The following is a 26,328-nucleotide window of genomic DNA, read 5'->3' as shown; positions in this document are numbered from 1 at the left end:
ACCAAACACATACACTAACTACATGCAGTCACACACACCTAAATTAGTAAACGAATAAATACAAATAAAGCAGGAGACGAGGTAAATTGTTTCAACTCAGACCTAGTTACTGCCCTTTGTTTTCATGTCACACTCAAAACTTTTTAATATTAGTTATTATTATTATTGTATGTATACATGATCTGTGCATGAGTGCAGGTGTGTGGAAGTCAGGGGCAACTTTGAGGAGTCAGTTCTCTCTTTCCACCTTGTGTGTGAGTTCTTTGCTGAATATGTATATGCATCGTATTTGTGCCTGGTACCCTTGGATATCAGAAAAGGTTGTGGAATCCCTTGGAATTGGGGTTATGATGTCATGAGTGACCATGTGGTTGCTGGGAATGGAACATGAGTCCTCTGCGAGAGCACCATGTACTCTCAACTGCTGAGCTATCTCTCTGGCTCCTCATGCTTTATGGTGATGAGTATTGTACACACTGCCTCAAACATGCCAGGGAAGTGCTTTAAGCTCTAGCCTGGTCCCCAATTGCCTTTTGAATTAATAACAAGTACTTACAAGCAGATCTGGGAGCCACTCTTTTCTTGCTATGGAGCCCAAGGAACTAACTGATGCACTTGGGCATCCCAACAGTAGCAGTGACTGACGGCTCTGCAGCACAGTGGAGACATGACTACAAGTGAAACCCAAGGATGCAAAGAGCCCTTGGTTCACATACACCCCACTGCGATACTAAAGTAACGGGGGTCACTGAGCTCCCAAAGCCAGTAGGTGAAGCAGGAAGAAGGCACACACAGACGAAGTCTCTCGGACATGGCAAATCCCTGGACAGGATGTCCAGATATAGGAAATTAAGATGACGTAAGGAACTTTTGACTTGGTGCTGGAAGTCTGGCTATTTGTGGGAAGCCATCCTTGGTTACACTTGAACAAGCTGTTCTCTCAGTGTGCCTGTTTCCTAAAATATTGAATTTCTGTACCTTTTATTCCGTAAAAGCAGCTGAGGTTTTTTTTTTTTTTTTCCTTAAACATTCCTTTTCTTTTGCCATTTGGGTTGGCTGCTCTGAGTTCTCTCTCCCACAAGGCTGCACTTCCTTCCAGGGAAGCTTTGCAGAGTGCTCTGGCGTGCCTGTGGGTTCAAGGCTAGTGTGTTTTGAGCTATGAGCGATAGCTGATAGAAACAGAACTTGAAATGTAAATGTTTAGTCTTGTTGGGCACTGCTGAGTGTGCCCCACCTTGGCTTAGGATTTTCACTTCTGGCTCATGTCCCAAAAACAATAAAAAAAAGCTCCTCAGTTCACATTTGTCAGTGGATATGGTTTGCAGAAATCGTAAATAAAAGTAACTTGTGTGGAGCAGAGCATTTTAGCAAATAAGGCGAGAATTGCTCCCTTTGCTCAGCACATTCTTTTGGTTCACAGACTTGGAAAGAACTGTATTATAAATAAAACCCCTTTGTACTCTGGATTTCTGAATGGACTACAGAGGAATCAGTGTGAACTCCAGTGATTCTTATCTCATGGGTGCCCATGTGGCCTGACCAATGCTGCTTGCCCAGTGTATTATGGTGTGCAGGGAAACACAATGTCATGGTCAGGGGGCAACAGGGAGATTTCTGTAGCCTCTGCAACTGTTGGACATCTTCCTGGAAAAGAAGCTGGATTACTATTGCTGAGGCTTCTTGGAGCACCTCTGCTCCAGCTGAGGATGCCTTGTTTCCATAGCAACACACCGAATGGTTGAATGGAGCAGGGTGGCCCACAGTTTCAGAAAGAACTTTCTATAAATAGAAGCTTGGATGTTTCTGTGATTAGTGGATGTCATTAGAGCCTCTGTTTAGAGCTCAGATGTATCTCTAGCCAGTTTCTGCTTTCCAGAAGGTTCTCTTACTAATGCTGTGGAATGATTCTTTTATTCAGACCTCCATGTATCATTCTTCTCTTTCAGTTATTTACATTTCTCTCTTTGTGAGTGTGTGTGTGTGTGTGTGTGTGTGTGTGTGCACGCGCGCGCGAGTATGCACATGTGGGTACATGTATGCATGTAAACTAGAGGTTGACATTGGATATCTTCCTCAGTTGCTCTTCACTTTTTAAAAACTTAGTTCGTGGAGATCAGAAGATAAGTTGTGAGAGTCAGCTCTCTCCTTCCACCTGGCAGGTTCTGGGAATCGACCTCAAGTTATCAAACTTGGCAGCAAGTGCTTTTACCTACTGAGCCATCTTGTTGTCTCCTGATTTATTTTTTGTGGCAGGGTCACTCATTAAACCTGGAGCTTAGAGTTAGCTAGACTGGCTAGCAAGCCCTGGAGGAGATCTCCTCTCTCCCCTTCTCCAGTGCTGGGATCTCATGTCTGCCGCAAGCCCTACACTCAGTTTTATATGTGGGTGCGGGATCCAACCCAGCTCCTCAGGTGAGAGCTGTGAACCCCATTTACATTACTTTTTCCCCCTTTCCTTTCCTTTCCTTTCTTTCTTTCTTTCTTTCTTTTTTTTTTCAAGGCATATTTCTCTGTGTAGTCCCAGCTTTCCCGGAACTCCTCCAACCTCTGCCTCCTAAGTTCTGGAATAAAAAGTGTGCTTCCCCACCACCCAGATGCATATTTACATATCTTACAGGCTTCCCTTGAAGACTTTTAAAAGACTTGTCCCTTCACTAAGTTTTTTCTTTCAGATCTAGCACAGTCCATTTAGTAAATAGACCTTTCTTATTTTCTTCCTTTTTTTAAAAAATCTTATTTATGGTAGGATGGTTTTCATTGTTTGTTTGTTTTGTTATTGTCTTTTGGCTTTTGGAGTAGGGTTTTGCTGCATAGCCCAGGCTAGAGTCAAGCTTGAATTCCTCCTACCCCAACCTTCCGGGTGCTGAGCTGTTACTATACCCAGCCAGGCACACAGTCTTTTTTAAAGATAAAAAATAGTTAACTTTTTTCTGAAGCAAGCTTGATGTCAGCATACTCGGAAGATGCTGTTCTCATCGTCCTTCCAGGATGCCGGTGGGTGCTAGACTTTACCACCCTGTTTGCAAAGCTCTCTCCATAACGATCGATTGAGACCTTCGCATTCCATCAGAACAGTCAGGGGGCAGTGTACTGGTTGCCATTTAGTGAGCCCTTTCTATGAGCATAGCACTCATACCTAGGCAGGACTACAGATTATGAAGATAAAAGTTCCAGTTTAAACTATCTTAAACAAACAAACAAACAAACAAAACGTGGGGGAAGAATTGCTGGGAAGAATCTTGTGTAGCTTGCTGTGAAGGGAGTTCAACACTTTGCACATGGAAAGTGTCTCCACAGGCCTTGTCAAACAGCCAAGGCTTAGACTGGAGTAGTGCCTGTGTGTCGGACTCTGTGTTGGCTGTCTCTTCCGGGAGGCCAGCCTCCTTCCCTTGCTGGAGAACCTCACTGCTGTCTAGCTTAGCTTTACATCTTCCAGCTCTTTTTCCCAATTCCAGTTCTGGAAGAAACAGAATTGCATCATGGGACTGCTCATTTGATAGGGGGCTCTGGTAAGAATACCATGAAAGGGGACCTGCAGGGGTTGGAGTACATAGGCTTAAGAATTCCTAAGATTTCATCACCCAATCCCAGGATTCTTCCTTATAAAAGTCTTTGGAAAGGGGTGTGTTATCTCTGTTCTAGAAATCATGAAGCTGTTTCTCCTGGAGGTCAAGTGGCTTGACAGAGATCACATGGCTAATATCAAGCCTCCAACTCTAGCCTGTGGCTCCAGAGTGCTTGCTTTTATCCAATGCAGCACGTTTCTTTCCCATGCAATACAAAAGGGGACCATTATTTAGATGTCAAGGTAAAGTATTGATGATGGCAAAGTGGCAAGAACTCTGATTTTCTTTCCAATAACCTTAAAGGTTACTACCTTAAGTTTGTTTTTTTTTTTTTAAATAGCCTAAAGTCATATAAGATCTTTTAAAATGAACAACAACAATAAATGGTGGCAAGTGGGACTTCAGTTTCTGAAGACTGCCCGTGGGCTCACCAGAAAGCAGGGATATAATCCTCTGGTAAAGCTAACTGCCCCGTTAGAGCCACCTGAGAGTCACCTACGGGGCTGCTTAGTCAGCAGTATTGCTGTGGAAACCAGCCCTCCCTCTGCCTACACATGTGGCACATGACTGCTCTGTGGGAAAAGAAACAGGAAGGGAAGGAAGAAAGTAGAGGCATCAGTGCCAGGTCCCAGCTGCTTCTCTCCTGTGCCTGGTGTGACCTGGTGTGGCCGGGATTCTGCTCAGGGTGCCTAGGAGGCAGGACACTTGAAAGGTACACATAATGTGTGTGGTGCACAGAAGGATGAGGATGCTCTGATGGTTTTGCTGAGTCTTAGAGGCAAGTTCAGTGGGTCACTTTGTCTCCAAGTACAGATGTTGAGTTCTCAGAGGGTCACACTGCTATCCAGTGACACCCCAGGTTCAGGCTACCACCACACAGCAGTGGTCCACTTATAAGCACCGGGCAGAGGAGAAACACAGGGTGGTGGAAAGCAGACACTTGGGGTGACTCATTCTGTTTTAATCTGGATCCAGGCTGAAATGGGCAAGTGCTGTATTTAAATAATATCCAGGGAGGGAACCGGAATCTCCCAGTGCATCTTCTGATTATTCATGTAGGATGTGTATGTTTGTGTTTTGTTTTTGTTTTTTTAAAGAAGAATCTTCTCCTGCCATAGGCCTCACACTTTTCCCAGATATGAACTGTTCTGTGGCACAGTTGACTATTGTAGGCCAGATAGCAAATACTAGGATGTGTGCATGTTGAGAAGTGACTTACTCTGTAGAGCGAATGCATCAGAGGAAACATTTTGACTCTGGGAAATGAATTACATTAAATTTTACCCATTTAAGTATACTATTATAACAAGAAAAAACTGAAAAAAAATCTGGCAGACCATTTATCTTTCTGGAAGTCTGTGAAATATAAGACGGCGTGAGTCGTGTTTTCTGGAGTTGGAAAGCAGTGTCCTCGTTGGAGGCAGTCTGCAGAGGATGCAGGACAGTAGCTCTTTCTTAGCCTTCTCTGAGCCTTGGCTCTTAGGATATAACCTGTCCTTTTGCATGTCACTATAGCATAACATGCCTTAAACATCACATACAAGCATGGTCGAGAAGGGAAGTCTTTTCTAATGGTCTGTTGCCTACAAGGCCTCTGTGGTCTTTTTGACATCATGACTCAAAAGCATGCAGAAGGCTCCAATGATTTTAGAATTTACTCTCTGCTCTCCTGTGGCAGCACCATGGCATGAAACTCAGTGACCCCAGCAGATGCTACTGATCTAAAGGATAATTCTGCAGTTGACTTTCAACCACTGCTTATAGCTTGAGGTTGTGCTTGAAGTTGGGGCACTGGTGGAACACTAACACTGATGCAGAATAGTTTTAGCACTGCCACTCAACACTGATATGTTTAATCATCTGATAAAGATTTATTCAGTATGTCTATGTTGAATAATATATCTGTGCTGTCTATATATAGCTTTGGCTAGATGCCCTTGGTAAAGGGCCATATAACTCATCAGCAGGCCCATGTTCTTTCTAATTTTATTTTATATATATGGGTATTTTGCCTATATGTATGTATGTGCACTGTGTGTACGGAGGCCAAAAGAGGGCATCTGACCATCTGGAACTGGAGTTGCAGTGAGTTGTGAGTTGCCCTGTTTGGGCTGGGAATTGAACCTGGGTCCTCTGCAGAGCATCCAGAGCTTAACTGCTGAGCTGTCCCTACAGATCTACCAGGGCCCCTTTTGAGAATGAGAGGGAGCTGTTCATCTTCATACTGAGACTGCATTGGGCTTCTGAGGCAGAGTTGTGGTTTAAGGCCAACCTCTACTGCATAATGAAACTATGTCTTAAGTTACTGGCTCAGTCAGTAGAGTGCTAGCCTGGCATCCAGGAGTAAAGTCCTGGGTTTGATCTCTAGAACATCTTAATACCACATACTAGTAATTATATGTCTGTAATCCTGGTACTAGAGGTAGGAGGAATAAGTGTTCAAGGTCCTCCTAGGCTACATAGTGCGTTCTAAGGAAGCCTGGGCTCTGAAATTGTACTTCAACAAAACAAAGCAATGCAAGCCGATCTAAAATAATAATAACAAGAATAACTTTATTATTGTTATGTTGCTGCAGTCAGCACATAGTGGGAGTGGGATTATCCTAGCTAATCTGGAACAGACAGTTGCCTTGTATATTCATGTCCTTCAGTGTGTACAACTCTTACACAGCTGGTTAAATCAAGAACTATAAAGACCCTGGATTCTAGTCTTAGCATTGAAAATGAAAAAAAATTGTGAAAAAAGATCGTTCTCTTCTACAGTTATCCCAGGATCACATAATCAGATCCCCCCTCCCAACTGTTTATAGCAGAGTGTGCCAGCATCTCTTACTTCAAGAATTCTGTTGTAGCAAAAAACTTAAAGAATAGTTTGCTGGAGTCCAACAAACTCTCCTCATCTCTCTCTTCCCTCCCTCCCTCCGTCCATCTTCCTTCCTTCCTTTCTTTCTTTCTTTCTTTCTTTCTTTCTTTCTTTCTTTCTTTCTTTCTTTCTTTCTTTCTAAAGGTCTCCCTAAGTAGCTCAGGCTGCTCTCCAACTCATAGTAATTCTCCTGCCTCAGACACCCTAGTGCTGAGATTATAGGTGTTAGCCACTATGTCTAGCAGCCAGCTTTTCCTATTAATAGCCAAACAGTAAGTTTGGTTATAACAGTTGGTATGGGCCATGTTATGTTATGGCCATCTCTTGCTGGCACTGTCAGATGAAGATGATCAAGGTAGGCTGTGTTCCCAAACCACATTTTTTTATCTACACAAGACAAATCTGGGCCATCGTTTGCCAGACTAGCTTTGTGACACTGCTTCCCACCATGTCATCATGGTCTGCTGCCCTGCCCTTGTCTCCCTGTAGTCTGCTTTTGTCATAGTTTCTGGCATCTTCCCTATTGTCAGTGGCAGTGACACTCTCTCTTGATCAAGTATAAGGAGTGATTACTCTTCTTTACCTTGTTTGGTTTTGGTGACATACATAGTCATCCTTGGTTTTCTCTGCTGATGCTGGTTTCTCTCTTGAAATTTTGCCCTTTTTTTTTAAAGATTTATTTATTTATTATATGTGAGTAGTACACTGTCTCTGTCTTCAGACACACCAGAAGATGGCATCGGATCCCATTACAGATGGTTGTGAGCCACCATGTGGTTGCTGGAATTTGAACTCAGGACCTCTGGAAGAGCAATCAGTGCTCTTAACCACTGAGCCATCTCTCCAGCCCTGCCCTTTTCTTCTAGACAGCTGCGTGTTGGAATACTTGGGGGCTTGGTTCTCTCTTCCCTTCCCTGCCTTTCCCTCTCCTTTCCTCCAAGGCACCTAATCAGAACATACTCGAGTGACTGAAAGAGTGACTGAGATTCTGACTGGTCTGACTGAGCAGCTGTGTTGCTGTGGGTTCTCACAAGCCACAAACTCCAGGAGCCCTCCATGTGTCAGCTGTGGTGCTCTTCCATCCCCCCATCACAGGTGATGTGGGGATTACAACAGTTTCAATGTGTCCTATCCACCTTTGTGGAGTTTAATTTCCTTGGAAACAGTTTACTCACTACTAGCTTCAAATGTATCCTTCTGACTTCATTTCATTGGTTTCTAAGTAGCACACCGTAAATGTGGAAGATTTGCCACAAACCACAGTCTTTTAGAGCCCTTATGTAGATGAAGAAACTGATACTCAGCAAGTATCCAGAGCTCACCTCATTTCTAACTTGGAGCCACCGCTGCCTTTATAGGTGTGACAGTTCATGTACACACCGAAAGACAGATGAGGATCCTGTTTCTTATCAGTGACATGTATAGTAATCACCAAAACAGAGAAAATGGTTTAGTTTAAATAAAAACATTATAGCAAGCAGGGTGGCATGTGCCTATAATCCCAGCACCGAGAAAAACAGAGGTAGACGGATTGCTGCAAATTTGAGGTCAGCCTGGTCTACAGAGAGCTCTAGGCCAGCCAAGGCTACACAATGAGAACCCAAGACTTAATCATGTTATGGTACAGATTACTAAGAGTCTTTAGACTTCTCTTGAGCCCATACATGAGGCTTTATCTCCTATTCTGGTTCAGTGAAACTGTAGGTGTAAGAACAGCATCTCGGGGTTGGGCATTTAGCTCAGTGGTAGAGCGCTTGCCTAGCAAGCGCAAGGCCCTGGGTTCGGTCCTCAGTTCCAGGGGAGGGAGGATGGGGGGAAGAACAGCAACTCAAGAGAGTTCTGGTCAAAATTTTCAAGAGACTGAAACTAATTATAGTAACTAGTGCTCTCTCTCCTGGCTTCTTGGTTTTTAACTACTTCTTTTATTATAGGCACTTGAAGAAGCCCAGAAAGCCATTCAGCAACTCTTTGGCAAAATCAAGGATATTAAAGACAAAGCAGAAAAGTCAGAACAAATGGTGAGTTTAGGTTTCACCCAGTCACAGTAAATTACCAGGCTCTTCTTTCCCCAGCCTGCCAGTTGCAGTCATGTACCCCTGTGTGTGAGTGCACCCCGACTGCCTCAGAGGAGCTGCTAGACACCGTGACTCATTGGCCTTGCTGCCCTACATTTGCAGCCACTTTCAAATAGGAAACAATTTGTTTTTCTCAAAAATAGTTTCCTAGTCATTTTGGATGCCATTCTTCCAGCATGTCTGTAGCAGATGTTTCACAGTTAAGATATTTGAGTTTTAGTTTGGTACATAGAACACTTATGTTGGTCCCCACTCTGGGGTGGGGGTACCATGGCCAGAATGCATGCACACAGTCTTGTTTAGTTCCTACTCTGTAGGTGCTGTGCTCCCAACGGTACCCTGCAACCCGGAAGCCAACCATCACCACAGCTGCTCCTCAGGCACCACCAGGCTGCATTGGGTTTCTGGGCTGAGATTCTAAGTCAGGAGATGCATCTCAATATGAAGGACAATATCTGCTTCTGAGCAGAGCACCTAAGGGTTTGCATTGTCTCAAGGAGTACAATATGTGCCATCAAACAGTATGACTCTAGTGGAGATGACATTTGCTGGAGTCTGTTGTACTTAATTTTGTTTGTTTTGAGTCTTAAGGTTTTACTCTGTATCCCTGACCTGGAGTGGTGTAAGTAAGGCTGGCCTTGAACTCACAGAGATCCACTTGCCTTGTAAATGCTCAGTGGTTGTACTCAGCTTTTACGCTCAGCAATAATGTTATGTTCTAAGCTGCTGTTCGAGACTGTGTTCCCTCTTCACAACCATCTGTAACTCTAGTTCCAGGGACTCTGATGTCCCCTTCTAGGCATACAGTGGAACACAGACATAAATTCAGGCAAAACATCCATACACACAGAACAAACAGATGGTTTGTTAAAGCCTCCTAGATGATAGCCAGGTGTGCTATGTGCATGTGACTCAGCACTGGGGAGGCTGTGCAGAGACGATTTTGTCGCAATAAAAAGAAACTGGGGAGATGACTCAACAGTAAGAGTACTTGCTGCTCTTGCAAGGGACCTAGTTTGGACAGCACTCACATTAGGCTGCTTACAACTCCACACCAGGGCATCCAGTGCCCTCTTCTGGCCTCTGGGCACTGGTATACAAACATACATACATACATACATACATACATACATACATACATACATACATACATACATACATACATACATATAAAATAATAAAAATGAATCTTATTTATTTATTTTTTCTTTTCCCTTTAAAGATAGAGTCTCTCACCAGGTGGTGGTGGTGCTTGCCTTTAATACCAGCACTTGGGGAGCAGAGGCAGGTAGAACTCTGTGAGTTTGAGGCCAGCCTGGTCTACAGAGCTAGTTCCAGGACAGCCAAGGCTACACACAGGGAAACTCGGTCTCAAAACAAACAGATAAGAAGAAGAACAACAACAAAAGATATGGTCTCTGCATAACACTGGCTAGTGAAACTCACTGTGGAAGACCAGGCTGGCCTTGAACTCCAGAGATCTTCCTTCATCTACCTCATGAATACTGGGATCAAAGGCATGAATGAACACACTCAGCCCAAGTATATATGTGTAAAGAGAGAAATAAGCAAACAAAACATGGAAGGGGCTAATTATTGTAAGTTATTTTTGTTTTGTATTGTGAGCGTCTTTTTATTTTTTCCTAGGGGCTAACCTGAGGTTGTTTTAAGTGATTTTTACCTCTGATTTTTTTTTTTTTTTTTTTTTTTTTTGTAGAGTGACTTGAAGGAGGGCTTAAAGCTTTCTCACCCTTCCCCTGTTTTCTCTTCTTTTCAATGTTTAGGTGAAAGAGATCACCCGAGATATTAAGCAGTTAGATCACGCCAAGCGCCACCTGACCACCTCGATCACAACACTGAACCACCTGCACATGCTGGCAGGCGGGGTGGACTCCTTGGAGTAAGCAGTGTGAACTCTCGCAATGGGCCCGTGGGAAATGCTCCACATGGGGACAGTGGCTTCAGAGTTAGTCACTTCCCAGTCAGGCCAGCCTCACCATCCTGCCCCACAAGTGGTCGGTCACTTTTGGTGTTCACAACTTAACAAAAGAGCTGGGGATGTGGTCCAGTGACAGGCAGAATGCCTGCGTGGCATGCCCAAAGCCCTGGCTTCCATCCCCAGAACTGCAGAAGACAGCAGACATCAGTCTTAGTGAAAAAATGATGGATAGGCGACCTGAGGAGGCCACAGGAAGCCCATGAGAATGACCCTGAGAAATGGGTCATCTCGTGTGGTAGATCTAGACCAGAAAGTCAAACAGAGTGACTCAGCCCCAGTCACTCCCTAGGGCCTCTGCCTTGGCAAGTATCCCTCCTTCTATTGGGCTGAGTTTCATTTCACTTCGGTGAAATGAAATGAGACCATTTCTAAACAAATCTTTGACATAGTTCAACCCACTGTTTTCTTAAACCCTTTCAAGGTTGTAGCTCTTTGTGTAGCACATTTAGAAACAGCATTAAAAGAAGTTCCTGGCCAATTACCACGAAGCAGTGTTTCAAATCCTCCTTCTCCAGTACCCCAGCTCCCTTCTGTGATGGATCTCAGGATGATCCCCCTGCCCTAGTCACAGTGGAATTTCACATGTGTACAGATCAGCCATCTTCACAGACATGCAGCTCTGGAAGGAATGAAGGATTCCCAGAGGTCGTATCATTCCTAGCTGCTGCTGGGCATACAATGGGTAGCAGAGGAGCCCTGGTCCATGGCAGGAGTGATCATCCAGGGCAGCCAGCCAATGGAACTGCAAGAACCATCTCCCTCCTTCCCACGAGGCACTTTGTACAGCAGGTCAAGATGGCAGTGGAGCACCGTGGCTTGAACTTGAGCCTTTCTTTGAAATGTCTCATAAGGGAATAACACGTTTAATGTGAAAGCCAACCCTCGTGAAAAATGTAGACCTAATAGTTACACTTCATTACCATGTATAACTTAATTTTATCAGCATTGTTTACTTAAGCTTCATTACCCTTAGGAGTAGGGCAAGTCGATATCTCAGATGCCATTGTTTATCACTGTCTTAAAACTACATGTTATAGTTAACTTGAAACCACAAGCAATCATCCTGTTCTGTACTCCAGAAAAGTGGTTTGGTTCTCCTGTGCACCACAATCCTCAGTGATATTTTACACAATGTTCCCTCAAATTCTACTCATGTAATGCCCAACCCAAACCCATAGTCTTCCCAGGGTTCCCTTCTGCCACCCACTGAGCATCTGGCACACACACACTCTTTTGTGCCCCATGGCACATTTTTTACACTATTATTTAGAGCATATTTTGCCCGCTTGCTATTAGTTAAATGTTTACTTGACCCTCCCATTACTGAATGGTTTCACCTTGAGTGTTGGAGCTAAGTTCTAATCCTTTTCCTTCCCCAGTACTCATACTAAACCAAGCTGTCGCAGGTCATCCCACACCTGTTATCTCGTGTCTTCAGTCACATCTGACTATCGTAGGTCGTCCCACATCTCTATCTTACATCTTCAGTGATTGGTTTCTACTTCTCAACTTCTGTTCTCGCAGAGCCATGACCAGACGCAGACAGTATGGAGAAGTTGCTAATCTCCTTCAGGGTGTAATGAATGTTCTGGAGCACTTTCACAAGTACATGGGAATCCCACAGATCCGACAGCTTTCTGAACGGTAAGATGTCCTCAAAGACGTTGGTCTTTCCATAAGGAAAGATGGTGCCGCATGCTTTCTCCAACCTTATTCTAGGAAGCAGCTTCAGATGCTGTGACCTCACCCTATGATGCCCTTTACCTGGTCTTTGCAGCCTACCCGAGTCACCTAGTACACTCATATGATCTCTGTGTGTGCACGACTCTCCATTGTCTACAGAACTTGTTGGTCTAAAATAATTATTTTGCTCATGAGACTTGGCCAGGCTTGGGTAATAATTTGTCTCTGCTCCAGACACCATCAGTTAAGACAGCTAAAGATGGGACCAGAGGAGCCATTGGCTACCGTGGTTGGTAAATGATGTTCACTGTCAGCTGAGAGCTCAGCTAGTATGGACTGAGATTCTTGTTGTCCTCATGGGTTTCTCAGGCTTTCTCATAGTAGGGCTGCTGAGCTCTAAGGATGAGTGCACCAAGAGAACTGAGCCTTTGAAGTCACATGGCCTCAAGAGGGGAAAAACCGTGTCTTCCCCCTTTCCTCTGATGAATATCAATGGCACATTGGTGAGGCAGCATGTAGGGTAGATGGATGCTGTGGCAGCCATTAGACACACATGGTGTTGCCAGAACACCAGATATCACAGGGAGGAGTTTCTCTTTGAAGTTCTTTCTTCCTACCACCCTTGAGGTTTCCCTAAAATTTCTTGAAGTAACTTTTTAAAAGATTTATGTATTTTATTTATATGAGTACACTGTAGCTGTCTTCAGACACACCAGAAGAGGGCATTGGATCCCATTATGGATGGTTGTGAGCCACCATGTGGTTGCTGGGAATTGAAATTGAACTCAGGACCTCTGGAAGAGCAGTCAGTGCTCTTAACCGCTGAGCCATCTCTCCAGCCTCCACCCTTAAGTTTTGATTCTAGGTTCAGATCCAGTGAGAAGGTTCTTAGGAAGAAGAAGAGGATTCTGAAGAAGGGAGGGGACAGTGAATTCAGTGCCTTTTTGGCCTTTTCTACAACAGAAGGAAAATCTAAAAATCCTTAACCTTCCTCCAAACAAAGGTAGTGTGGCCCCCGGCTGTACTTTTCCATTCTGCCTTTTAGGAAGGCCTGCCTGCTATACATTTCTATTCTATGTTTTCTTTGTTTAGTTATACAAATAACATAAACACACAATTTCTTCTATTTAAAAAGTCTAAACTGGATGAGTTGCTTACATCTGGAGTCCCAGCGTTCAGGAGGTTGAGCTAGAGAACCACTTTGAGTTTGAGGCCAGCTGAGGATCTATTAATGAGATCTTCTTTCAAAATACTAACAAAGAAAAACAAAAAATAAATATACAGCTACATCTCATTCTCTTAGCTACATTTCAAATCCTACTGCACTTTCTGGAAGGAGTAACTGCTGTTAGCTTGTTCTCCCTCTAGATTGTCACCTCTGCACTTAGAGCGAGCTTATAGAACTGCCTCATTCTGTGTGTGGGCTGCCAGAGGCTAGCATGTCCCAGGCTAGTTTGCTGTCTTCACATCCCTGGAGCCCTATTCTGATTCCTAAGACACACCTCTTCTCACAACTCATTTACTTCCCAAAATGCTTTATAGATCCACAATACCATCTTGAAGTGCTTGAGCATGCATTCTTCCTCAACAAATTTGATATTGTTGATTTTAATTTTAGTCAGTCTGGTGGATAAAGCCTCTATCTGCTTCCTTTAATTTTAATTTGCTCAATAACTGATGGTTGACCATTTATATTTTCTCTGTGCAGTATTTTGTTGTTTGGTTGGTTGGTGGTTTGGTTTTGTTTTGAGATTTGGTCTCACTGTGCAGTCCTGGCTGCCTGGAACTTGCTCTGGAGACCAGGCTGGATTTGAACTCAGAGATCTGCCTGCCTCTGCTTCCTGAGTGCTGGGATTAAATGTGTGTGCCACCAGCCTGACTCAGATCTCTTAAGTTCCAATAAATTGCTTTCATTTATTTCTTTCTTAGAGTGGTTTTTGGGATTTGTTTCCTTTGTTCTCTTGTTTTGGAACTCCTGAGTGTAGTAACCTGTAACCTGCTACCTCGTGTTCTGAGGCTGCTTTCTGCGTTGTGGGCTCCATCTTGTAGTTCTGCCCTGTTCTTCACTGGTGCCCATTCTGTGCTTTGGCCTCGATGTTAACATCTTTACTTAACCAGCAGGGTTTGTTGTTGTTGTTGTTGTTTGGGTTTTTTTTTACTTATTTAGTTCATGTATATGAATACACTATAGCTGTCTTCAGACACACCAGAAGAGGGCATCAGATCCCATTACAGATGGTTGTGAGCCACCATGTGGGTGCTGGGAATTGAACTCAGGACCTCTGGAAGAGCAGTCGGGTGCTCTTAACCGCTGAGCCATCTCTCCAACCCCTAAACAGCAGTTTTTAATTTCTAGAATATCTAGATGATTCTTTCCTCAGGGGCATAATATCCTCTGAAATCTCTCAGATTCAAAACTGTTAGTATCTATGAAGGTTCTGGGTTGCCCGTGTGATGTCTGTCCTATGGTGTAAGGGCTTCAGTTTGTTGACTCTTGGTAGTGGTGCTCTTCAGATGTTTGGTGAATCTCAGCTGAAGGTTCATATATTTTGGTGGGACTTTCAATTGTATCATTATTATTATCATTATCATTATTATTATTATTTTATGTTCTCTGTTATGTTCTATGTGTTTCTAATCAGAAATCACTACCATTTGCTATTGAGGAGAGGAGGGATGTTCTGCTTAAGGGTACCACATAGCTCTTCTAAGATTCCTGGGGCTAGACCTGCAGGAGCTGGCAGATGACTTGCCAGGGGCCTTGATCTTCTTAAATGTTGGTAACTCTCAGGCCACTGCTGAGGCTCACAGACTCCAGGCGCCAAGTCAAGGTAAGACTGAGCGTTTAGGGTAAGAATGCAGCACAGCTTCTGGCATCCACATTACTGTAATTGAGCCAGACACATCTAGAAGTTCCCTTTAGAACACTGCCTGCTCCTGATAGCTACCATTTCCTGTCTTTCCTTATATTTTATCTAGCTTTTACATTATTTGTTCGTGTGTGTGTGTGTGTGTGTGTGTGTGTGTGTGTGTGTGTATGTGTGTGTGTGTGTGTGTGTGTATGCTCCATGTATGTGTCTGATGCATGTGTGTGCACCGTGTGTGACCTGCATCTGCAGGTATGCCCTGTGTGTGTCTAGTGCCTATGTTTGTCAGAAGTGAACTTTGAATCCAGTGAGAGGAGGTTGTGAGCCACCACGTGGGTTCTGGGAACTGAACCCATGTCTTCTGCAAGAGCGACAGTTGCTCTTAGCATGCAAGCGTCTCTCCAGCCTCCACGTCTTTCACTTGTGAGACGCACTCTTAGGCTGTGATTCTGTTCTTTAGTCTCATTCTACCAGGAAACATACAGACTGTCTAGTCTACCAGCTCCCCCTTTGCCTGGCCTTTGATTTTTATTTAAGTCTTTATAATTTCTAAGACTCTAAGGCAGGAAGGAGGTTTCTGTGTGTGCTAGGTGTACCGTCTTGCAATGGAGATGCTCAGGGACTGTAAGGAATGTCGGAATAGGCTTGGCAAAGTGCTAGGGAAATCGCCACCCTTCCTTCCCCTGGGCCTTCCTGACCCCTTTACACTGAGAGGTGGCTGGTTGCCATATCAGGCTGGGAATCTGGAACAGCCAAGAATGTCCATGAGCAGGACGTCATGAGCTTAGGAAAGAGGGACCCATGGGTGGAGGAAGCAGACCTGCTCTCAGTGGGTAGGGAGGAGCAGGAAAGTGGCACAAGCTGCCCTAGTCTTGGTGACTCAGTGATCTGCTATTGCCATTCTTTAGTCTTTCCTTCATCTGCCTAGCATTAATGTACTGTGTGCCTCCTGTATCCTGGGCTCTGTGAATGCTAAGCACATGCTCTTCCACTGAGCTGCAGCCTCAGCCCTACTAGACCTCCCCACCCCCAGTTTACTGATTCATAGTTTAATCTGTCAGTGTAGACCCACAGATAACTAGAGCAGCTGTATTTGACTTTAGTTCTTAAGAGTCTACACCTAAGAGAGATCATACCATATTTATCTTTCTGCGTCTGGCTTATTTACTCTAAGTCCTCTGAGTTCATCCATATTGTTTCAGATGTCAGCATCTTCCTTTTAAAAGCTGGATAAAATCCCACTGGATAAATGCACCATGATTCTTTAACCCATATCTGTCCATCAAAAGACAATGTTTGTTTCTGTATCTTGGCTGTTGTAAACTTACTTCTCTGAGCAGGACAGGGCAGTTATCTGTATAGAGTGTGGATATCATCCCCTTTGGGTATATACCCTGCGTAGATTCATTTTGGGGTTTTCGAGAACCTCCATATTATTTTCCATAATAGCTGTACCAGTCAACACCTCTGTCATGGTGTTCAACTGTCCTCATCTCCACACCTCACCAATGCTTACCTTTTTCTTTTTTTTTTTTTTTTTTTTTTTAAAGATTTATTTATTTATTATATATAAGTACACTGTAGCTGTCTTCAGATACACCAGAAGAGGGCATCAGATCTCTTTACAGATGGTTGTGAGCCACCATGTGGTTGCTGGGAATTGAACTCATGACCTCTGGAAGAGCAGTCGGGTGCTCTTAACCGCTGAGCCATCTCTCCAGCCCACCTTTTTCTTAACTTTTGATATTAATCTTCTTGATGACCTGTTATCTCAGGTTTGGAAGCAGAGGCAGGAGGATCAGGAATTCACTATGTGAGACTGTCTCAAAAAAAAAAAAAGTGAAGTAATATCTCACTTAGGGTTGGTCTTTGTTTTTTGGTTTTTGTTGTTGTTGTTGTTGTTTGTTTGTTTTATTTTTTATTTCTTAATTAAAAAAATTTTTTTAACATTCTAGTTGTTGCCTCCTCTCAGCCCCCCCCCCCCCCCGCCCCGCTCCACACACACACAGTTCTTCATCCCATTCCTCCTCTCCCTCGCCTCCAAGAGGGTACTTCCCCCACCTGACCAGCCTCCCCCATTTCCTAGGGCCTCGAGCCTCTCCAGGATTAAGTGCATCTCCCACTACGGTAGCCCAGATAGACCTCTGCTGCATAGTGCCAGGGCCTCGGACTAGCCCGTGTATGCTCCTGGTTGGTGGCTCAGTTGGAGTCTGGGAGCTCCCTGAGGTCTGGTTTAGATGAGACTGCTGGTCTTCCTATAGGGTAGGTCTCCCTTCAGCTACTTCAATCCTTCCTCTAATTCAACCATAGGAGTCCCCAACTTCAGTCCAATGGTAGGATCTAAGTATCTGCTTCTATTTCAGCTGCTGGTAGGGCCTCTCTGAGGACATCTGTAAAGACACCATAGCATCAGTAATAGTGTCAGGACTTGGTGGACCCCACCATGAGATGGATCCCAAGTTGGGCTGCTTATTGGACCTCCTTTCCCTCTGTCTCTTCTCCATTTTGGTCCATGCAGTCCTTTTAGCCAGGGACAATTCTGGGTCAGGAATTTTGACTGTGGGTTAGTAACCCTGTCCCTTCACTTGATCCCTATCTATTGGAGGTGGTCTCTCTGAGTTTCCTCTCCCCAGTGTTGGGCATTTTGGCTAAGGTCACCCCCAGTGAGTCCTGAGAGTGTCTCACCTCCAGGGTTTCTGGCACTGTCTAGAGGGTCCCCCCACTTCCCACTCCCAGAGGCTGCTTATTTCCAGTCATTCTCTTGGCCCTCTGGGCTTCTCTCCTGTCCCCTCCCCACTTATCTGATCCTCTTCTCCTCTCCCATCCAAGTCCCTCTCTCTCTGCCTCCCATGATTATTTTCTTCCCCCTTCTAAGTGAAATTGAGGCATCTTCACTTGGGCCTTCCTGCTTGTTACACTTCTTACTGTCTGTCGGTTGTATCCTAGGTGTTCTGTACTTTTTGGTTAATATCCACTTATCAGTGAGTACATACCATGCATGTCCTTTTGGGTCTGAGTTACCTCACTCAGGACGATATTTTCTAGTTCCTTCCATTTGCCTGCAAAATTCATGATGTCCTCGTTCTTAATAGCTGAATAGTATTCTTTTGTGTAAATGAATCACATTTTCTGTATCCTTTCTTTGGTTGAGGACATCTGGGTTGTGTCCAGCTTTTGGCTATTACAAATAATGATGCTGTGGACATGGTAGAGCACGTGTCCTTGTGGTATGGTGGGGCATCTTTTGGGTATATTCCCCAGTATGGTATAGCTGAGTCAGATTTGCTTTATTCTTATTTATCCATGTGTGTGTGCATGTATTTGTGGGTATGTGTTGGAGCCCTTGGAGCTGGAATTAGAGGTGTTTGACCCCTTGGCATGGGTGCAGGATCTGAACTCAGTCCTCACAACAGAGCAGCAAGTGCGCCTCCCCCTGAGGTCTCTGGTGGGCCCCTGCTGGTTTCTAAATTTCTATTTGGTTGGTTCTGGTTTTCTGAGACATTATCTCTCTAATGTCCTTGAACTTGCTCTGTGGACCAGGCAAGCCTCAAAGTTGCAGAAATCCACCTGCCTCTGCTTCCTGAGTACTGAGATTAAAGGTGTTTACTATCAAACCTGGCCTCCTTTTTGGGGTTTTGATTTGAGTTTATATCTCTGGAGATGAAGTAATATTGAACATTTTTTTTGAATACCCTGTTGATTTTATGTCTGCCTTGAAAAAACACATATTTAGATCCTTTGCCTGGTTGTTTGAAATTATATTTATTTTATCGGGGGTGGGGGGTGTTTTTGTGTCATGTCATGCAAATGGAGCCTAGAGGACAACTTTAGGAGTCATTTCTCTCCTTCCATCCTGTGAGTTCCCAGAATCACACTCAGATCCTCAGGTTTGGTGGAAGGTGCCTTTTTCTCTAAGCATCTCCCTGGCCTCTTTGGCTCCTCCCTTTCTTTTTTAAAGACAGGGTCTCAGGTATCCCAAGATAGCCTCAAATGCTTCATGTAACTGAATATGATCTTGAATTTCTGACCCTCCAGCCTGCAGCTTCCGAGTGTTGGGACTACAAAAATGTGCTCCAACCTGGCTCTGAACCCAGGAGTGACTAGATAGTCAGGCACTCTACCAACTTAATATTCCTCAGCCCCAGTTTTTGTTTTTACTTTGCCATTCCAAGCTCTTTATATATTGTGGATACTAACCTTAATGAGTTATAAGGTTCTCAGTATTTCCTCCTGATTCACAGGCAGTCTTTTCATTCTGTGGGTTGTTCCCAGGCTTTCTTCAGTTTGAGATGATTCTATTGCTTTGGTTGGTTTATTTGTTTGTTTGCTTGTTGGTTTGTTTTTCCTTTCTTTTTTGTCTGTGTTCTTAGTGTGCTATTTGCTTTTTCAAAAAAAAAAATTTCCCCTCAGCTGGAGAGTTGTTTCAGAGTTTAAGAGCAATTGTTGCTCTTGTTAGACTTCCCATCAGCCTCATGGCAACTCAGCCTCTGAGGGCTCAAGCATGCATGTGATGCACAGATACGCCTGAAAATGGAAAGAAAGAAAGAAACCCATACACACAATAATGAAGTAAGTAAATCCTTAATTTCTCAAAGGTGTAGTTTTTATAAATTTGAAGAAACTTTGTGAGCACTATTAGAGCAGCATTTTCTGAAAGCAGTGGTTCTCAACCTCCCTAAAGCTGCAACCCACAGTTCCCATCTGTGGGGACCCCAACCATAAAATTATTTTTGTTGCTACTTCATAACTGCAATTGTGCTACTGTTATTTTTTTTTTTTTTTCCGGAGCTGGGGACCGAACCCAGGGCCTTGTGTTTGCTAGGCAAGCGCTCTACCACTGAGCTAAATCCCCAACCCTTGTGCTACTGTTATGAACCAAACTATAGCTATCTGATATGCAGGATATCTGACGTGCGGCCCCTGTGAAAATGTCATTTGACCTCCCCAAAGGGGTTGAGACCTGCAGGTTAAAACCACCTTCTTAGGCTCATACAAGAGGAAAACCCTATCTTCTATCATAGGTGTTAGCCGTGTGAACATTTGTAACTATTGGCTGGACTTCCTCTTAGTGTGCAGCTTGTGTTTGCTTAGTTTTGTCAGTGCAGCGTGTCCTAGTCCACAGCTGAGGGAATGCAGTGTGACAGCTGCTTGTTTGCTCAACTGCCATCGGTTTTCAAAGAGGTGCTAAAATTTTGAGCAAAGTCCAAACCTCCTATTTTTAGCATCATTTCTAGTGAATTGTCCTCCTTATGTTTATATAGTGATAGTAGAACCATCTGGAAATGATAGAAATAAATGTTTGTTCAGGAGGAGGGGAAAAGCCAAGTTACCCTGCGCATTGCTCCAGCCTTAGTACCTTGCTGCCTATAAATCGCACCAGTCATCCACAAGATTGTATTCTCAAGTCCTGGCCTGCACATTTGAAATATGAAGTTCATGGGCCTTGATTTGCTATTTCTTTCAACTACCCTTCTGGCAAATGCCTAAATATTTAATGTAGCATTGAAGGAAAGTTTTTTTTTTCTTTAATATCTTTACATTTCAAATCCTCCTGGCTTAAGCATATCCACGAGGGCAAATGCTTCTAGTCAGTCAGTATTTCCTGAGAAAAAGCAAGGGGTTCTTACATTTCTTTAAAAAACAAAGAAAAAAGCCTTGGAACCCTTAAATTGACCTCCCCCCTCCTCAGAGCTATGCCTAACCTCTTACACGTGAGAAAGGCCTGACAGGTTGGGAAGTCACATGGAGGAGTGGGAAAAAGAAAAAGCTGGATGATCTGACTACTTGACAAGTTCTGTCTGGGCCTCCTCAGATCAAGCTGTGAGGATGCATCTCTGATCTCAGAGCCTCCCACTGGGTCTCTCTCTGCAGCAGTCGAGGTTGAGGTTCTTTTTTTATTATTATTATTATTATGTATCAGTACACTGTCGATGTCTTCAGAGACACCAGAAGAAGGCATTGGATCCCGCTACAGATGGTTGTGAGCCACCATGTGGTTTCTGGGAATTGAACTCAGGACCTCTGGAAGAGCAGTCAGTGCTCTTAACCTCTGAGCCATCTCTCCAGCCCCTAGGTTGAGATTCTTGGTAGCACCTATTGTGTTATAGTATTTGACTAATCCATTCCATTCTGTAAAGGCATTGCATAGGAGGGCAGGTCACTGATTCCCGAACAGCAGAGAGCATTTTATTTGACTGTCACAGATATGTAAAAGTCTAGTTTTCCTGGTTTGCTGTACTTCTGCCATCACTCCTTATGACTGATATTAGACTTAGGAAAGGAACCAGAAGCCGCTCACTGATTTTCTTTTCTAGGCAACAGAATACTTCATTTCCTAGTAGTAACCAACTTCATGTAACTGTCACACAACAGGCTGTTATTTGACTGCCAGGAAGAACTTTTTTGTTTGTAGTTGGACAGGGTCTAGGATAGCCCTGACTAATCTAGAACTCACAGAGATCCACCTGCCTTTGCCTTCTAAGTACTGGGAATAGAGTTGGGCACGACCATTATCAGCTGCAGAATGTTCTCTATTGGGCATTGGGCTGATGATAAGCCTGCTAACTTAGTTCTAGGATCCTGTTCAGACAATAGATTATCGTGTTAGTTTCTGCTACTGTAATGAAATAACCAAGAAAACAACTTAAAAAGCAATTGTTGCTGGACTAGTGTTGCATGCCTCGAGTCTCAACACTCAGGACATAGAGGCAAGTAGAGCTCTGTGAGTTTGAGGCCAGCCTGAACTACAGATCGTGTTACAAACCAGCCAAAGCTACTTACTGAGACCCTGGTTTTGTTGTTGTTGTTTTGTTTTATTTTGTTTTTAAAGGGCTTACCTTGGTTGATAGGATCAGTCCACTGGCCATGTTGCTTCTGGGTAATATAGATAAGGCAGAGTATCATGTAGGGAGCACATCATGGAGTAGGGGACTCACCTTAGTAGACACAAGGCCAAGAAATAAAAAAAAATAAAAAGTAAGGATCTGAGGACAAAATACACTTTCTGTGTAGGCCAGTAAGATAGCTCAGTGGGTCAACCACTGATCTCATGGTGGACAACCCCAGTTCAACCCTTGGGACCTGGATGCTAGAAGGAGAGAATCAGCTCCTACAAGTTACCCACCCCTTTCTTTTTCTTCTTCTAGGGCACTACCCATGCAGCCATGCCCCATGTCCTTGTTCCATCATTTCCCAGTAATCCAATCAAATTATGAATCTAATGACCAAACCTTCAACCCAGGAAACTTTGGGGAATAGTTCATAAGAAGCTGTGACCACGATGGAAGGTGTGGCTCACATCTCACCCTTGAAGCCATCTGTCTTTGTCAGTAGTGTCTGCAGGGGACAGCTGCTCTTTCATCTCGGTCACGGGAGACACTTTAACACCATTGCTGCAAACAGTTCTAGGCAGAAGCTGATTCTTCTAGTCAGTATTAATTATGTATCCACTTGCCACCACTTGCAAAGGTGGGTGCTGTTGCCAGCTAGAACTGTCAGCTGGGTATTGTGAAATAACCAGGACTGGAAAGACACTGAAGTCTTCTAGCACAGGCCTCCATCTCTCTATCCTCACTTTCTTATTCCCTCCCTCCCTTTGAACATTAGTTAGAAATCATTACATGTGGGAGCCATGGTGCCAAGACCCATCAAGTACTGTGGCTGTCTTTCCAGCCACCGTGGTGTGAAAATCAGCAAGACCGTAGAGATTGGCAATTGTAGTAGACCAGGGTGGGGGTAGCAGAGGCAGAGCTGAGCCCAGTAGTCTTCTTGGTGAGGGGTTGGTAGCCCTGAACATCTGCCCATGCATTCCATTGGTTAGGGGTGGGCCTCACCCACAGGATTTATTCTGTGGCTCAGGAAAAAACTGGTATTGTCTTTGTGCTTCCAAGAAGAGGGTCAGAACAGAGAGGCAATAGCATCAGATCTTTGCCTTGTGACCCGGTCCCACAGCAGACAGCCTGCTGGCTCACTCTGAGAGGTCGAAAGATGCTCTGAGGGACAATTTTATGAAAGCACATTCTTTTCTCTCACATCAGACTTTATACTCAGGAGAAGTTTCCAGATGTCTCTGAGGCAACTCCAGGTGGGGGTGGGGTAGATTCCAGCACAGCCTTATCTTGAACACAAACTGAAAAGAATATAAACTCTTCTATAGGAATGGTTTGAACATTTGAAGATAGTGGAAAAACCCTGGAAAGTATTTGGAATCAGGCATGATTATAACTGTGCCACAGGAAGAAACTGAGTGTTCTGGGTCATGCCTATCCTCTCGTTAAAAATAAAATCTCAGCCCCTTGCCAGGTTCTCCTAAGTAGCCAAAGAAATTGTGGTTTTAAGTTCACTATTGCTAGAAACTTTGTAAATCAATCCAGAAGTTTCAGGGTGGAGTCCAAGAAAGGAGGCATGCTGTTTCATGGTACTTTTAGCAAAGCAAGTCTTTACCTCAGGCTCAGGGAAGTCCAAGAGCTGCCCAATAGCCTCGCTCTTTGGCTCTGTTGCTGGTAGGGATAAGCCAGGTATCACCAGCAGAGGCAACGGTCAGAGCCAAGGAGGACATGATCACAGCCCTTGCTGATGGGCACTTCCTGTTTCTTTCTAGCAGCTTCCCCTTCCTCTTTGTTCACACTGCATATTTCTTAAGCACCCATCAGTCCTGCAGATCCCATTAAGAACCAGCCTGGCCCGGCCCATCCCACCCTTCTACTTAGTTTTCCTTACAGTTCAGTTCTATTCTCTGGAAGTTAAATCTTCATCCAGTGCCTATTGCTTGTTTTGCCTGTCTTTTTTTGCTTTGTGAGACATGGTCTTCCTGTGCATCTCCCTCTGGCTTTGAACTTGTGATCCTCCTGCCTTTACTTTTTCAGTGCTGGGATTATGCCCTTCACTTTTAAAGAATGGTTCATTGATCATCTCGCTCTTTTTTTTTTCTTTTTCCTTAGATAATATTCTTTTTGTTGTTTTAAAATATTAGGTTTCTGAATTAAAATATCATCAAAAGCAACTGTACAACCACCCCGAAACAGTCTGAACCACTCTTCCCAGTATGCACCCCACAGACTAGGAAGCAGTTGTTCCGGTGATACAGCAGGTTTGTGTTTGACCAGGATGCTGTATATAACTACCCCCAATGAATTTCATACGAGTTCAACCTGTATACCTCTCAGGAGGTAAGAGTGACCAAGATCTGTGTCCTAACGGGCTGAGAGTATAGCTCAGTGGCAGAGTACTTGCCTCCCATGCCCAAGGCATAGGTTCAATCCCTAGCGCATGCACACACACACACACACACACACACACACACACACACACACACACACACACAAAGAGAAAGACATCCACCCTGAAATGCCTGTCATAACCCTTTCTATGTGACATCTCTTTCCTAGCTATATATACCTTTTCATTCCCAGGTAATCCCCTGCACAGTCCTAGAGACGTTCACAGTTCTGACCCTGTGGGTCCATGCACACTTGTATATGAGGATCATTAAATGTAGTCCTTTTTCCTGCAGGGTGAAGGCTGCACAGACAGAGCTAGGACAGCAAATCCTGGCTGATTTTGAAGAAGCATTTCCTTCACAGGGTACCAAGGTACTGCTTTGTATTTTGCCTCTGATGTTATCACTGTGTTTGCACTTCCTGCAGGGAATGTGTGTATGAGTGGTAACTCATGTTCTATCACTCCACAAGTGTTGGCTGGCAGAGGCCGAGTGTCTGCCGACTCAGATGAGCCTGTTTTAAGTGTCACAGTGCAGTGCTGATTGTTTGTCTGTGTCCTTCCAGCATCAGGAAGAGGACTCAGGCCAGGGATACTGGTTGGTAGATACTTACCTAAGTGTGCTTGAGGCCTGAGTTTGATCATTAGCCCCAAATAAGTTGGGTGTGCTGATTCATGTCTGTAACCCAAGCCCTATGAAGGTGGAGGCAAGAGAAAGAAGTTGGAATTCATCCTTTCCTACAGAGTGAGTGTGAGGTAACCTGGGCTACATGAGACTCTCTCTCTGGGAAAAACAAATGGCATTTGTTTGGTTTAAATTAATGTGTGTCAAGTCTTGTATTTTGTCTGCCCTATAAACTCACTTTCCCCCCCTCATAGCTGTGTTTAAAAAAAAAAAAAAAAACCAAGCAAGCAAACTTCAAACCCTAATGTTTTAGGATTGTTGCATAACACTGGCTTTGGTTTGGTGAAAGGACAACTGGGAGGCATGTCTGGGAGCTTATGTAACTCTCCTGACACAGTCCAGAGACTCACTTTTAATGATGGGAGTCCTCGTCCCTGGGATTTTCGAGCTCGCCGGTGGTGCTGCTGTCTCTGTTGTGCCTGCGAGGCCTACAGGCTTTCGTCTGGGAGCTGTTGGGTGCTTGTCTCACTCGGGCTCTCCTCTTGTCTCACTCGGGCTCCCCTCCCCTGGCTGCCATTGTGCTACTCTTAGCTCCATCCTTTACACTGCAGCAGATGTCATCTTAATGCTTTGCATGTGTCGGGAGGACGGGACCCGCAGAGGCTTGTTTTCTCTATTATTTGAGCTATTTCAAGAGAAAGCATTGTTGAAGGCAGAAGTGAAGCAGAGCACCCGGCCAGCAGCATTCCTCACCGGGCTCTGTGGGTGGAGATGGGGGTATACATCCACTTGGGAGCCAAGGAGCATTTCCTGAATCTGCGCTGTAATTCAATAACTGGAAATATCTTAATCGCTTTCCCTCTGTGTTTCATTTGAGGAAATAGGTGGGGATGGCAGCTCTGGCTTGGAGATTGCTTTCTATAGACCAGCTCCTCACCTTACTGCCTCTGTGCTTTGCAACTGACTGCCAGGAATCTGATGATTTGTAAAGCACTTTACTTGGAGAACCTCATCTCTCTAGTCACTCGATGCAACTCAGAAAAGGAAGAGACTGGAAAGCCATATTCCTGTTGACCCTATAGGAAATGGAGTTCTGAGAAACAGAAAAGGGTTGCCTGGCTAGTAGCTGCTTTTTCAAGTTAATGGCTAGTTGTGAACAGTTGTCTTCCTAGGCAACTGCCTTCCTATGTTCACTGCCCCATCCCATTGCATGACGCTTCAGAAGGATATGGGCGAAGGTTGTCTTTACTGTTTGCCAATCATCTAACTATGGCCCTTCTACCTTCACTCCCAGGTCCCAGTGGCATATGGTGTTAAAAGGGTTTAATGGCTTGATTCCCTTTCCTGGCTGTTTCTTAATAGGGAATATTGTTATGAGTTTTCTTTTTCCATTTTGAAAGGCTATTGATTTTTCTACAAGTCTTTGCAATACTA

The 26,328-nt window shown here is 44.2% G+C and overlaps 1 protein-coding gene across 1 annotated transcript in view; it reads left to right on the top strand.

Annotated features, from left to right (window-relative positions):
* The window catches only part of Vps53 (VPS53 subunit of GARP complex), a 118,882-nt gene that overhangs the window by 26,154 nt on the left and 66,400 nt on the right, over nt 1–26,328 (top strand). Inside the window, 4 exon segments of the mRNA NM_001105813.1 lie at nt 8,361–8,447; nt 10,289–10,404; nt 12,028–12,147; nt 24,565–24,643. Of these exon segments, the coding sequence (NP_001099283.1) occupies nt 8,361–8,447; nt 10,289–10,404; nt 12,028–12,147; nt 24,565–24,643 (402 nt within the window).

The sequence above is a fragment of the Rattus norvegicus genome, chromosome 10 (assembly GCF_021556685.1).
Source record: "Rattus norvegicus strain SHRSP/BbbUtx chromosome 10, alternate assembly SHRSP_T2T, whole genome shotgun sequence".
Taxonomy (NCBI): Eukaryota; Metazoa; Chordata; class Mammalia; order Rodentia; family Muridae; genus Rattus; species Rattus norvegicus.
The sequence above is the reverse complement of the archived record's forward strand: the minus strand, read 5'-3'. Positions and strand labels throughout refer to the sequence as shown.